Source organism: Diceros bicornis, chromosome 14, assembly GCF_020826845.1.
Source record: "Diceros bicornis minor isolate mBicDic1 chromosome 14, mDicBic1.mat.cur, whole genome shotgun sequence".
NCBI classification, from domain to species: Eukaryota; Metazoa; Chordata; class Mammalia; order Perissodactyla; family Rhinocerotidae; genus Diceros; species Diceros bicornis.
Window position 1 is genome coordinate 27,605,666 of NC_080753.1, and position 14,748 is coordinate 27,620,413.

Below are 14,748 nucleotides of genomic sequence, written 5' to 3' on the forward strand. Positions count from 1 at the left end.
TGTCCTTGACCCGAGGGGCCCACAATCAGAGCAGTGTGGACACAGAGAAGTACATACGGGGGATACGTCTATGATGAGGTAATTTTATCAGGAAGACTCAATGGCAGTGAGTCTTACCTCCTGATGCCTTTCAAGGTGTTATTCACAAAATGAACAGGATTCCTCACCTATTCATTCCAAAACAGAGCAGAAACTGGCATCTCTAACGCTGCTGCTTCTTCATTTTTCAATTACCTTCCTTATCAAGCTAAAACAGTGGTTTTCATCCTGGCTATACACTGGGATCGTCTGCAGTCCTTCTAAAAAGTACTGATGCTTGGGCCCAACCTTCAGAGTATATGATTCTCTTGGTCTGAGGTGGGGACCCTCAGATCAAAAGATTAAAAGTCTCAGAACTTTTTAGAAGTCCCCAGATGATTCTAACGTGCAGCCAGGGCTAAGTTCACTGGGCTAGAGAGACATGGATTATAAAACCTAAACAGGTGGCTCACCTGCACAGCAGCTTCACACACTGCCTCCCAAGCAAGTGTGGAGAAGCGATTCACCATTGCAAACTGAAGCAATGTGATTAAAGGTAATATTACATGCTCTGAAAGGCATAAAATGGTAACACAATGCAAGGTCTGAGGGCAAGCCAACCACCATCAACAAAGTTTAAAAGAAAAATTATTGCAACCTTTTGTCAATGAATCTGGCAGTGAATCATGGCTTCTCCCCCGATCAAATCCATCACCTTTAAGCATAAATCATTGCAAATTATAAACTCTAGAAAAAAAGAAGCTCATATACACTTTGGATGCCCCTTTGGAGAGAAAAAGCAGACTCAATCTCCCCATGGACATCTGAACATTTAGGCTACCTGCAAAGTGGACTTTGTCTGAAAGGTCAAACCTTGCACTCTACATTCCCGGGCTGTAGCAGCCACTGAGCACTTTCCCTGCAGTGACTCCAGGAATTGAATATCTTCAGCTCAGGTCACCCAGACTCATCTACCTTAAAGAAGTGGCCACCAACTAATAGTTGAGCCAAAGTCTTAACCAAAAGATAGGGTATCTTTTGTAAGAGAAAAATTGAATTATGGTAAATGGTAATTAGGATAGCCTTGCCTCCAAAAGGAATTTCAATAGCCTGTCTCCATTAAAAACAGAGATTTCATGGGGAAATTTCAGATTTCAGGTTTGGCAAAGTGAGTTCTAATTCTGACCCACTGAGAGGACTGGGACTCTTTACTTGTTTTCACACAAATGAGGACCACCAAGTATTTCTGGAAATGCACCAAGCATTTCTGAGGTGAAAACCTACATCTAGCACCCCATTACAAATATTTGCCCTATTCCACACTATCTCATCTGCTGTTCTGCTGGTCTTATCTCCTCATAACTACAAGGCAACACAGCAGGACCACTCCCAGAACCCATTAGCTCCTGGCTTGTCAGCATTTTACTCTGAAGCCTTATTAGGCTTTTATCAGGCACAGGTTCATGGAGTTCTTTTCTGAACTGGAACATCAAGGAGACAAATAAAATATGAATTTTCCAGAATTCAAAGCCACATCTGAAGCTCAACTATAGCAACTATGTAGAAGGCTAGACATTTGTGTTCTATTTTCTTTAGTTATGACTCTGTAATTGTAATATTTCACCATTACTTTCAGGTGCTTTTATCATACCTACTTCACATCCTTCGTGGAATAAAGTAGGACATAAATAAATGAATAAAAATAAAATCTCAACGTTACCTGTGCCACGAAAAGGGGTAAGAGTCTTTTTTGGTATTCCAGGTTAAATCAAACTGGTACCCAAGCAGACAACCAAACTAAACCCACAACGGAAAAGCTATATGGCATAAACAAACACCTATTTACAACTGGGATGTCATAAACCTGTGGAGGTTCAAAGACCTTAGAGGGCACCTTATCCAATCACTCACACAATGAAACAGCAGGTCCTCAATCAGCCCACTTGAATGCTTTCAGCAGAGGGAGCTCAGTACCTCGTGAACTCACCACCTAGTGAGGTATCTCAGTCACTAGTGGAAAGCTGTATCTATTAAACTGCTTTGCGGAGCCAAACTCTGCCTTCCAGCATCTTCTTCCCATTGGTCTTACAAAGTCCTATACGAAGCAACAGGAAACAAATCCACACCCTATCATATCTCCCACAGTCTTCTGTTTTCCATTCTGGACATCTCCACTACCTTCCATGTAAGAAACTAGTTTTAATCCCCACTAACCACCCTGATCATACTGCTTCTGGAGACTTCTAGTTTGTTAATATGGTTACTTAAAGCTGTGCACCCAGAAACACAAGTGGCTTTCCAGTCTCCTCCTCCCCAGTTACCTCTGGCTCATCTCGCCAGTCTATATTCAGCTCTTGGTCAAAGCCTTGCAGCGTCAGACCCAAGCCTCTTCGACCTTTCTGATTAGAGGCCTCAACGATGTCCTTCCGACCCTGGCTGTATTTACCCAATCCTTGACCTTCCTTGAAGCCCATCTTGGCCTGAAAAAGAGAAGTAATGAGCATTTATATAAATAAGCAGACATTTGTGTAGCCCCTATCATGTGCCAGACATTGTGCTAAGCCCTGAGAAATGCAGATGAGTAAGGTCTAAAGTTTTCCTTCTAGCCTAGAGAAGAAAAGTAGAAATAAATAACTGCAATTTAACTGTGGGCCCAGTGGCTATCTATTCTGGAGGCAAAAGTCTAGGGCAACCAGAAGCTAGATAAATGAGAAGGGACCTCACAGCTGTAATTAAAAGCACCAAGAGTACCTAATGAATCTCAGTGGACATTTGCACAACTATCCTTCTAGCTAATTTGTCTGATTAAGTGAGAAGTAGATCTAGAGTAGAGTTGACAAAGAGAACATAATTTAAAATGGAATTGCTTTAAGCGGCAACTTCTACCTTACCCTCAACCAATTCAAACAGCCTTACTAGGCAAGGACAATGAGGGCTTGTAGAAGCCCACTTGATTAAGAGAGTAAATGAAAAATTGCTCCATGTAAAACTGAGGTATGGAAGGTACTATAAAATCCTGGACAGAAATTTTTTTTTTTAACTTATGTTTTAATAGTTCATAACATTGTGAAATTTTGGTTGTACTTTTTTTTTTTTTTTGGTGAGGAAGATCAGCCCTGTGCTAACCTCTCCCAATCCTCCTCTTTTTTTTTTTTTTTTTTTTTTGCTGAGGAAGACTGGCCCTGGCCCTGGCCTAACATCCATGCCCATCTTCCTCCACTTTATATGGGACACGGCCACAGCATGGCTTGCCAAGGAGTGCGTGGGTGCATGCCCGGGATCTGAACCAGCGAACCCTGGGGCGCCAGAGCGGAGCACACGCACTTAACCGCTTGCACCACCGGGCCGGCCCCACTTGTACATTTTTATTTGTCCCTCACCATATACGTGTCTCCCTTCAACCCTTGTGCCCACCCACTACCCGCATTGCCCCTGGTAACCACAATACAGTTTCCTCTGTCCATGTGTTGGTTTATATTCCACATATGAGTGAGATCATACAGTGTTTGTCTCTCTCTTTCTGGCTTATTTCACTTAACATAATACCCTCCAGGTCCATCCATGTTGTTGCAAATGGGACGATTTTGTCTTTTTTTATGACTGAGTAGTATTCCATTGTATATATATACACAACACATTTTCTTGATCCAATCGTCAGTAGAGGGACACTTGGGTTGCTTCCACTTCTTGGCTATAGTGAATAATGCTGCAATGAACATAGGGGTGCATAAGCCTCTTTGGATTGTTGATTTCAGGTTCGTTGGATAGATTCCCAGTAGTGGGATAGCTGGATCATAGGGTATTTCTATTTTTAATTTTTTGAGGAATCCCCATACCGTTTTCCATAGAGGCTGCACCAGTTTGCATTCCCACTAGCTGTGTATGAGGGTTCCTGTTGCTCCACATCCTCTCCAACATTTGTTGTTTTTTGTCTTGGTGACTGTAGCCATTCTAACAGGCGTGAGGTGATATCTTAGTGTTGTTTTGATTTGCATTTCCATGATGATTAGTGATATTGAACATCTTTTCATGTGCCTATTGGCCATCTGCATATCTTCTTTGGAGAAGCGTCTGTTCATTTCCTCTGCCCATTTTTTGACTGGGCTGTTTGTTTGTTGTTCAGTTGTGTGAGTTCTTTATATATTATGGAGATTAACCCCTTGTCAGAGATATGTTTTGCAAATATTTTCTCCCAGCTGGTGGGTTGTCTGTTCATTTTGATTCTGGTTTCATTTGTCTTGTTGAAGCTCTTTAGTCTGATAAAGTCCCACTTGCTTATTTTTTCAGAAATATTTTTTTGAATGTCACAACTGTCTATAAGCTCACACTAAACTCTAGAGTCATGGGCCCAGTTGCAGACTCCAAAAATCAGAGACACGAATCCCAAACCCCACAGACCCTTGCCTAATAAAAGAACTCCAATCCTAAGATCTAATTCCCCCTAGAGAGTCTATATTGCTTTTGGAAGGAGCAATACCAGCTCAAGAGGCGGGTAGAATTCCTACAATAGACACAAATCCTTCTCCTAGGTCAAAGAGGCTAACTGAGTCACACACCTCTCCATCTTCTACTTCCCCGAATTTTGTGGCCCCCAAACTAGAATCTTGACTATGACTTAAGAAGTGACAGTTCTCAGGGCCAGGCCGGTGCCGCAAGCGGTTAAGTGTGTGCGCTCTGCTGCAGCAGCCCTGGGTTCGCTGGTTTGGATCCCGGGCGCACACCGACGAACCACTTGTCAAGCCATGCTGTGGCGGCGTCCCACATAAAGTGGAGGAAGATGCGCATAGATGTTAGCCCAGGGCCAGTCTTCCTCAGCAAAAAGAGGAGGATTGGCAGATGTTAGCTCAGGGCTTATCTTCCTCACAAAAAAAAAAAAAAGTGACAGTTCTCATTCTTAAATGAATCTAACAGAAAATGGAGGAGTCAACTATAATATTCCTGAAGCCAGATGGAAGGCAAACTTGGATTTCCCTAACGTTTGAACATACACTAAAATTTGATGAGGAAAGTGAGCAGGTCTTCCTATTTACTTTCCTTCTTGTGGTATACCAACAGGGTATGGAAGTTGAGAAGGAGAACTGGGCCTTCTTTTGGAAATAACACATAAAACTGTACTACTCCCACTTATTTTAGGCATCTGGGAGTGAGCAGAATTTTAGTCACTTCTTCTGAGATCACTCACTAGAGCAAAAATTCACAGCATGAAGCCTCTTTACCCATCAACATACATCCATGTGTAAGGATGTTCACACGTGCTCATAATAAGAATTCATTACTAAGCAGACCAAAGGGAGATCCAGCTGTGGACAGGACAGGAGAAGCAGGCCTGAGCAGCCATTGCCTATGGATGATTCAAATGTGCTAGATGCATCTATCAAGAAGGGGGCCATACTCTGTCTACTAAATTTCAGTAGCTGAAAAGCACAGGAAAAATTCATGCCCCTTTCTTCTTTTCACACCAAGCCAATTTCCCTTCTCTCACTCTGCTAGTGGAGCTTAGAAACCCAACCCAAGTGCTGACATACCATAAGCTTCTGGGAGACACTATTATACATGGAATAGCGAGAAGAAGTTCCCTCCACAAGGGAGTCTGCTTTGAATGCATCGTCGAAAGAGTCAGGGCTGTGTTGCTTCCCCTCAGTCTCACTGTCAGACCCACTTAGGCTTGTGGCAGATGCTGGAAAAGAAAAAATGAAAATGTTTAGGTGAAAGTATGGCATAAAATAGCCTCTAAGTTTCATTTATTCAACTAGTAGTGTTCGGTACACGCCTTGCACACATAAAGTTGATGAAATGACCCAGGGTCAAATGTATTCTCTACCTTTTACTAACTGTGTACATCTTGGGCAAGTCACTGAAAGTTCCAAATGGTACTTGATACCCAACAGGAGCTCAAAAATATCAGTTTTCCTTTCTCATTCTTTCAATTTCTTTCCCTACAAAACTGGGATGGTAATACCTACCTCATGGGGTTGTTTTAAGATTAAATGAAATAACACTATCAAATTTGAAAGTATACTGTCAAATACAAAATGTATTTATTGAAGATATGATTATTTTTGCTGCTGCTGTTTATTATTTGAACATCAATTTCCAAACATTGGTGCCTGGTTCCACTTTCAACAATTCTATCATCGGACTAACAGTTTCTGATTGATTAATCTAGTTTCCTTTGTTTTCACAGTCCTTCAGACTTATAGGTAAGAGGGTGGGTCTATAGCACAGCCCCAGAGAAAAGCTAGCTCATAGGGGGAGAAGTGGGAGAAGAGCAGGGAGAAGAGAAGAGGCAGGGGAAGGAAGAAAAGAGAGAAGGGAGGCCGACCCGGTGGCACAGTGGTTAAGTTCACATGCTCTGCTTCAGCAACCCTGGGTTTGCAAGTTAAGATCCCGGGCATGGACCTACACACTGCTCATTGAGCCATGCTATGGCGGCATTCCATATACAAAATAGAGGAAGATTGGCACAGATGTTAGCTCAGGGCCAATCTCCCTCACCAAAAAAAAAAAAGAGAGAAGGAAGAAGAGGAAAGAAAAGAAGGGCAGGGAAGAGGGGAGACGCTCAGGCAGCAGCACCTACTGAGGTGGAGAGTAGAGGAAATGCACCTAAACACTCCAGGAGGGTGCTGGTGGCCTGACTGAGCTAAGCCATTATCTTCATGGTCAACAACCTTGTTGCCAAAGGACTTCAAATAAGACCCACTTTAGCACCTGCCAGAACTGGCAGGTTACCTGTCTCCTGGCCAAAAGTGGGATGGTCCATAGTCTAGATATTCACTGTGACTGGCTCTTTCCCTCCCCTTTATAGATACATCAATCTCTTAACTTAAAAGCTATTTCAATCCAGTGTAATTTTATTCATGTAGTTTCTCAAGCAAACCCACCCAAATTTGGAAATAGACTATATCTCAAAATTTTGGTCAACAATTTCTGCATATTCCCATTGAAAATGGTATAAACTGCAAGCCACGAGGAATGCAGAACAGGAAATGAGGGTGGTGGTATGCAGTCTAATCCCAAAGCTTGAGAAGTTGTTCCATGCTCACCAGCATACACATCTCATTAATAAGTTAATTGTGCCTAAGAATAAAAAAAAAAATTTTTTTCAATTTATGCACACTATTCTTTCAAACATCTATTAGATTTTAAGATATAAATGCTTGCTATTTAGACCTAAATACTTAATAAACTGAACTGTCAGGTATTTCTTTTGGCCTAGGGGCATGGAGAAAAAAGTTAGGACAATACTAAGGGTGCCAAGAACCAAGAAAACTTGGGAACCTCTGGTCTATATACAGAAATGGATAGATCACCAACACACACTGTCAAATGAATAATAGCAGAGCTAGCCCATACGCATGAGCATGGCATCCTAACTCTTGTGTACTAAAGAGGGAAAATAAGAATATACATTTTTATTTCTTGTAATTGCCAAAAAAAGCATTTGGAAGGAAAGATACATAAGAAGACCAAGAGAAGTGATGATCCTCACATGTGGGGTTGAGGCATGGAGACAATACCAAATGATTACTTGGAACAAGTGAAAGTGAAAGAAGTGAAACTTGATGTACATTTTTATATCCCTAGAGTTTATGCTGGCAATCTTTTATATTTTTTGATTTAAGAACCATGTGAATATATTATCTATTAAAATTTAAAATAAATATGAAAAAATGACTTAGCAATGTGGCCCAGTTCCTTTAAGGAAGAAAGGAAGTCTCTGAGAAGAGATGCTGAGTCAAAGCTTGGCTGCTTGAGGAAAGGCATAGAAGGCAGCCATGTAAAACAATTCTTTATCTGCCCGAGAGTCACTATTCAGGTATTCATAACTTGAGGATTACATCAGAATTCTAAAGCCTACATGCACTGATCCATCCATTTCCCTCCGACAACACAAACTCACTAAGGGCTGACATTCGAGAAGAGTGAAGCCGTCCCCAGCACCCTGCCCTGATTCTCCCTTCCACTGTGCTCCCGAAGCACCAGTACTCACCCGTCAGCACAGCACTCATCACACTGCCTGAGAGCCAGTTACTGCCACGTGCTACCCCACTGGACAGGGTCACTCCTAGAGAGCAGGAACTGTGTCACAGTAAACTCTCTATCTCCAACATCTGGACAGTGGCTTTTCATTTAACAGAAATTAATTAAGTGCTCACTGTAGTGAATTTAAAGAACTGTTACCCAGTTGTCATCTTTGCTAAGCACCTACTGAGTGTACGGCTCCTTAAGATATTTCCTCTTACAACAACTCGTACAAGTAGTGCAAGACTTTCAGCCTGCAGAAGTATAAGGATAGGCAGTGACGTCAGCACCATGGTGGCGTGAGTTGTTTCCTTTGTCTCTCCCCTCTAAGTTACAACTAAATAGACACTCACTGATCAGCGGAGGACTCCCTACACAGCACAACTGGATGTCTGAGAGATCCACACAGCCATGCATCTGAAGGTAAGTGGAATGGATCCCTGGGAGGCAGTGGAACTAGATGAGCACACCACTCCTCCTCCCTGGCAGCAACAATCTAGGTCACAGGTCTTCACACAGCAGCTGGTGCAACTGTAAGAGGAGGTGGGAGCAGCCTGGCCCACACAAATGCTTTCAGAGTTGTAGCCCAGCCCACAGGAGCACCCACTGTGCCGTGGCAGCCCCGCCCATGGGAACGCTCCCCATTGAGTGGCGTGGCTCAGCCCCCACAAAGGATCACCCACCAAGCGCAGTAGCTCAGCTCAGCTGCCGACCAGCACAGAGCCGGCCCATGCACAAAAGCAAGTGCCCCTCTCCTCCTGCTGAGAGCACTAGCTTGGCTGGTCCCCTGCTGAATGCAGTGGTCCCAAACCAGAGCGACCCACGGGTGGAGCACAGAGGCCCCCACCTGCGCACGCATGTGTGATGCGCCAAGCGGCCACAGCCAGTGCACAAATGGGGAGAAGCCCTACCAGCACGACTTCCAGCAGAGGGGGCAGGATCAGAAAATACAGCTCTTGCCAACCCCAGCAGTGGCAGGTAGAATCTGTGACCCAGTATTACCACAAATGCGCCGACAAAGGATCAATTCGTCAAACACCATGAAGAACTACATTAACACATCAGAGCAGAAGGAAAATTACAAGCCTCTAGAAACCAATCTGGAAGTGACAGAAATTTACAATCTAAATGACAGAATTCAAAATAGTTATCATAAAGAAACTCAATGAGTTACAAGAAAACTCAGAAATACAGTTCAATGAGCTCAGGAATAAAATTAATGAACAGAAGGAATACTTCACCAAAGAGACTGAAACTCTAAAAAACAACAAACAAATTCTGGATATGAAGAACACAATTAATAAGATAAAAAATAATCTAGAAACCATAAAAAATAGAGCTGACATTATGGAGGACAGAATTAGTGATTTAAAGGAAAGAAATACAGAAATGCCTCAGGTGGAGGAGAAGAGAGAATTAAGATTTTAAAAAAATGAAGAAATTCTTTGAGAAATATCTGACTCAATTGGGAAAAGCAACATAAGGATTATAGGTATTTCAGAGGGAGAAGGGAGGGAGAAAGGAGCAGAGAGCTTGTACAAAGAAATAATGGCTGAGAATTTCCGAAACCTGGGGAAGGAACTGGACTTACAAGTACACAAAGCCAACAGAACTCCTAATTACATCAATGCAAAAAGACCTTCTTCGAAATAAGAGGCCATCAGTTAATGGACTATCTAATACACAAGATTTTTTTTATACAAACCTCAAGGTAACCACTAAACAAATGATCAAAACAAAACCACATATGATAAATAAAGAGAAAACTAGAAGAGTCACAAGAAAAAAGAACCCAACTGAACTGGCAGTCTGAAACAGAAGGGACAAGAAACAAAGGAAATGCAAAAGAACCAGAAAATACAAAACAGCAACATTAAGCCCTCATATATCAATAATTACTCTAAATGTAAATGGACTGAACTCTTCAATCAAAAAATACAAAGTGGCAGGATGGATTAAAAAGCAAGACCCAACAATATGCTGCCTCCAGGAAACACATCTCAGCTCTAAAGACAAACACAGGCTCAGAGTGAAAGGATGGAAGACAACACTCCAAGTTAATGGCAAACAAAAGAAAGCAGGTGTTGCCATTCTCATATCAGACAAAGTAGACTTCGAGATAAAACAGGTTAAGAGAGACAAAGAAGGGCAATATACAATGATAAAAGGGACACTCCACCAAGAAGACATATCAATTATAAATATATATGCACCCAACATAGGAGCACCAAAGTACATAAAGCAACCATTAACAAACCTAAAAGGAGATATTAACAACAACACAATAATAGTAGAGGATCTTAATACCCCACTTACATCAATGGATAGATCATCCAGACAAAAAGTCAATAAAGAAACAGTGGACTTAAACAAAAAACTGGACAAGATGGGCCTAGGAGACATATACAGAGCACTCCATCCAAAAACAGCTGACTACATATTCTTCTCAAGCACGCATGGAACATTCTCAAGGATAGACCATATGTTGGGAAACAAAGCAAGCCTCAATAAATTTAAGAAGACTGAAATCATAACAAGCATCTTTTCAGACCATAATACTATGAAACTGGAAATCAACTATGAGAAAAAAAATGGGCAAGTTACAAAGATGTGCAGATTAAACAATATGCTACTGAACAACCAATGGATCACTGATGAAATTAAAGGAGAAATCAAAATATATCTGGAAACAAATGAAAATATGCCATACCAACTCATATGAGATGCAGCAAAAGCGGTCCTGAGAGGGAAACTCATAGTGATGCAAGCCCACCTTAACAACCAAGAAAAAGCCCAAATAAGCAACCTTAAATTACACCTAACAGAACTAGAAAAAGAAGAACAAACAAAGCCCAAAGTCAGCAAAAGGAGAGAAATAATAAAAATCAGAGCAGAAACAAATGAAATTGAGACCAAAAAACAACAGAAAGGATTAATGAAACAAAGAGATGGTTCTTTGAGAAGATAAACAAAATTGAGAAACTCTTACCCAGACTTACTAAGAAAAAAAGAGAAAAGGCTCAAATAAACAAACTTAGAAATGAAAGAGGAGAAATTACAATGGATACCACGGAAATACAAAGGATTATAAGAGAATACTATGAGAAACTATATGCCAACAAATTGGACAATCTAGAAGAAACGGATAAATTCTTAGACTCATACAACCTCCCAAAACTGAACCAAGAAGAAATAGAGAATCTGAATAGACCAATCACAAGTAAAGAGATTGAAATAGTAATCAAAAACCTCCCCAAAAATAAAAGTCCAGGACCAGATGGCTTCTCTGGTGAATTTTACCAAACATTCAAAGAAGATTTAATACCCATCTTTCTCAAACTATTCCAAAAAATAGAGGAAGATGGAACACTTCCTAACTCATTCTATGAGGCCAACATTACTCTGATACCAAAGCCAGACAAAGACAATACAAAGAAGGAAAATTACAGGCCAATATCGCTGATGAACACAGATGCAAAAACCCTCAACAAAATATTGGCAAACCGAATACAGCAATACATTAAAAAGATCATACACTGTGATCAAGTGGGATTTATACCAAGGACACAGGGATGGTTCAACATCTGCAAATCAATCAATGTGATACACCACATCAACAAAATGAAGAATAAAAACCACATGGTCATCTCAATAGATGCAGAGAAGACATTTGACAAGATCCAACATCCATTTATGATAAAAACTCTCAACAAAATGGGTATAGAAGGAAAGTACCTCAACATAATAAAGGCTATTTATGACAAACCCACAGCCAACATCATACTCAACAGGGAAAGGCTGAAAGCCATTCCTCTGAGAACAGGAATGAGACAAGGCTGCCCAGTCTCGCCACTCTTATTCAACATAGTACTGGAGGTTTTGGCCAGAGCAATTAGGCAAGAAAAAGGAATAAAAGGAATCCACATAGACAACGAAGAAGTGAAACTCCCACTATTTGCAGACGACATGATTTTATACATAGAAAACCCTGAAGAATCCACTGGAAAACTATTAGAAATAATCAACAACTACAGTAAAGTCGCAGGGTACAAAATCAATCTACAAAAATCAGTTGCATTTCTGTATGCTAATAACAAACTAACAGACAGAGAGCTCAAAAAGATAATACCATTTCCGATTGCATCAAAAAGAATAAAATATCTAGGAATAAATCTTACCAAGGAGGTGAAAAACATATACAATGAAAACTACAAGACATTACTGAAAGAAATCGATGACGACATAAAGAAATGGAAAGACATCCCATGCACATGGAGTGGAAGAATTAACAGTTGAGTTAAAATGTCCGTATTACCTAAAGCAATCTACAGATTCAATGCAATCCCTATCAGAATCCTAATGACATTCTTCACGGAAATAGAAAAAAGAATACTAAAATTCATATGCGGCAACAAAAGACCCCGAATATCTAAAGCAATCCTAAGAAAAAAGAACAAAGCTGTAGGCATCACAATCCCTGACTTCAAAACATACTACAAAGCAACAGTAATGAAAACAGCATGGCACTGGTACAAAAAACAGGCACAGAGATCAATGGAACAGAATGGAAAGCCCAGAAATAAATACATATCAGGACAGCTGATTTTTGACAAAGGAGCTAAGAACATGCAATGGAGAAAAGGAAAGTCTCTTCAATAAATGGTGTTGGGAAAACTGGACAGCCACTTGCAAAAGAATGAAAGTGGACCATCTGCTATGGCCATTCACAAAAATTAACTTAAAATGGATCAAAGACCTGAAGGTGAGACCTGAAACTATAAAACTCATAGAAGAAAATACAGGCAACACACTATTTGACATTGGTCATGAAGGAATCTTTTCAGATTCCACGCCTACTCAGACTAGGGAAACTAAAGAAAAAATAAGCAAGTGGGACTTTATCAGATTAAAGAGCTTCTACAAGACAAATGAAACCAGAATCAAAATGAATAGATAACCCACCAGCTGGGAGAAAATATTTGCAAAACATCTATCTGACAAGGGGTTAATCCCCATAATATATAAAGAACTCACACAACTGAACAACAAACAAACAGCCCAGTCAAAAAATGGGCAGAGGAAATGAACAGACGCTTCTCCAAAGAAGATATACAGATGGCCAATAGGCACATGAAAAGATGTTCAACATCACTAATCATCATGGAAATGCAAATCAAAACAACATTAAGATATCACCTCACGCCCGTCAGAATGGCTATGATCACCAAGACAAAAAACAACAAATGTTGGAGAGGATGTAGAGCAACAGGAACCCTCATACACAGCTGGTGGGAATGCAAACTTGTGCAGCCTCTATGGAAAATGGTATGGAGATTCCTCAAAATTTTAAAATAGAAATCCCTATGATCCAGCTATCCCACTACTGGGAATCTATCCAACGAACCTGAAATCAACAATCCAAAGAGGCTTATGCACCCCTATGTTCATTGCAGCATTATTCACTATAGCCAAGAAGTGGAAGCAACCCAAGTGTCCCTCAACTGATGACTGGATCAAGAAGATGTGGTGTATATATACATACATACACACACACACACACACACACACACACACACACACACACACACAATGGAATACTACTCAGCCATAAAAAAAGACAAAATCGTCCCATTTACAACAACATGGATGGACCTGGAGAGTATTATGTTAAGTGAAATAAGCCAGAAAGAGAGAGACAAACACTGTATGATCTCACTCATATGTGGAATATAAACCAACACATGGACAGAGAAAACTGTATTGTGGTTACCAGGGGCAATGGGGGTAGGGGGTGGGCACAAGGGTTGAAGGGAGACATGTATATGGTGATCGACAAACAAAAATGTACAATCAAAATTTCACAATGTTTTAAACTATTAAGACATAAATAAATAAATAAAAAAGACCTTCTTCAAGGCATATAACATCAAAACTGTCAAAGGCCAATGACAAAGAAAAAATATTAAGGGCAGCAAGGCAGAAGATAATGACTTACAAAGGAATTTCTATCAGGCTTTAAGCAGATGGAAACCACTGCAACCTTACAGGCTAGGACAGAATGGAACTTATAGTCAAAATACTGAAAGACGAAAACTATCAGCCAAGATTACTCTATCCAGTGAAACTATCCTTCAGTTACAATGGAGAAATAAATGCTTTCCCAGGTAAACAAAAGCTGAGGGAGTTCATCACCACTAGGCCTGCCTTACAAGAAACATTGAAAGGAGTCCTTCCATCTGAAACTAAAAAGCAAAGGTTTACAAAACCTTGAGCAAGGAGATAAATAGACAGAATCAGAAAATTATAGTTCTATATCAGAATAGGTTAGTAAACACTTAATTATAACATAAAAGACAACGGGACAGAAAGCATCAAAAATAACTATAAACACTTCAATTTAGTCACAAACTCACAACACAGAAAAGAACAATTTATGACAACAATAACTCAGAAAAGGAAGAGGAAAGGGAAGGAATCTGCTTAGGCTAATGAAGATAAGAGGCTATCAGAAAATGGGCTATCTCATCTATGAGATCTTTTATACAAACCTCATGGTAACCACAAAACAAAAAATCAGTGCAAAGCCACAAATCATAAATAAGGATAAAACTGAGGAAATGATCACAGAAAACCACCAAACTGAAATGCCAGTCAGAAATACAAGAGAAACAATGGAAATACAGAACCACCAGAAAACAAGAGATAAAA

At 40.4% G+C, this 14,748-nt stretch overlaps 1 protein-coding gene across 4 annotated transcripts in view; it reads right to left on the reverse strand.

Moving 5' to 3' along the window:
• CMTR1 (cap methyltransferase 1) overlaps positions 1–14,748 on the reverse strand; it is a 67,842-nt gene that overhangs the window by 39,705 nt on the left and 13,389 nt on the right. For all 4 annotated transcript variants that reach the window (XR_009222008.1, XM_058554452.1, XM_058554450.1 and 1 more), the window contains exons 3-4: positions 5,544–5,695; positions 2,340–2,498 (exon numbers count right to left, since the gene is read on the reverse strand). Coding sequence is in view for 3 of the 4 variants with exons in the window: in XM_058554452.1 (XP_058410435.1) it covers positions 2,340–2,498; positions 5,544–5,695 (311 nt within the window). In the remaining variant the exon portion in view is untranslated. The remainder of the gene's footprint in view (positions 1–2,339; positions 2,499–5,543; positions 5,696–14,748) is intronic.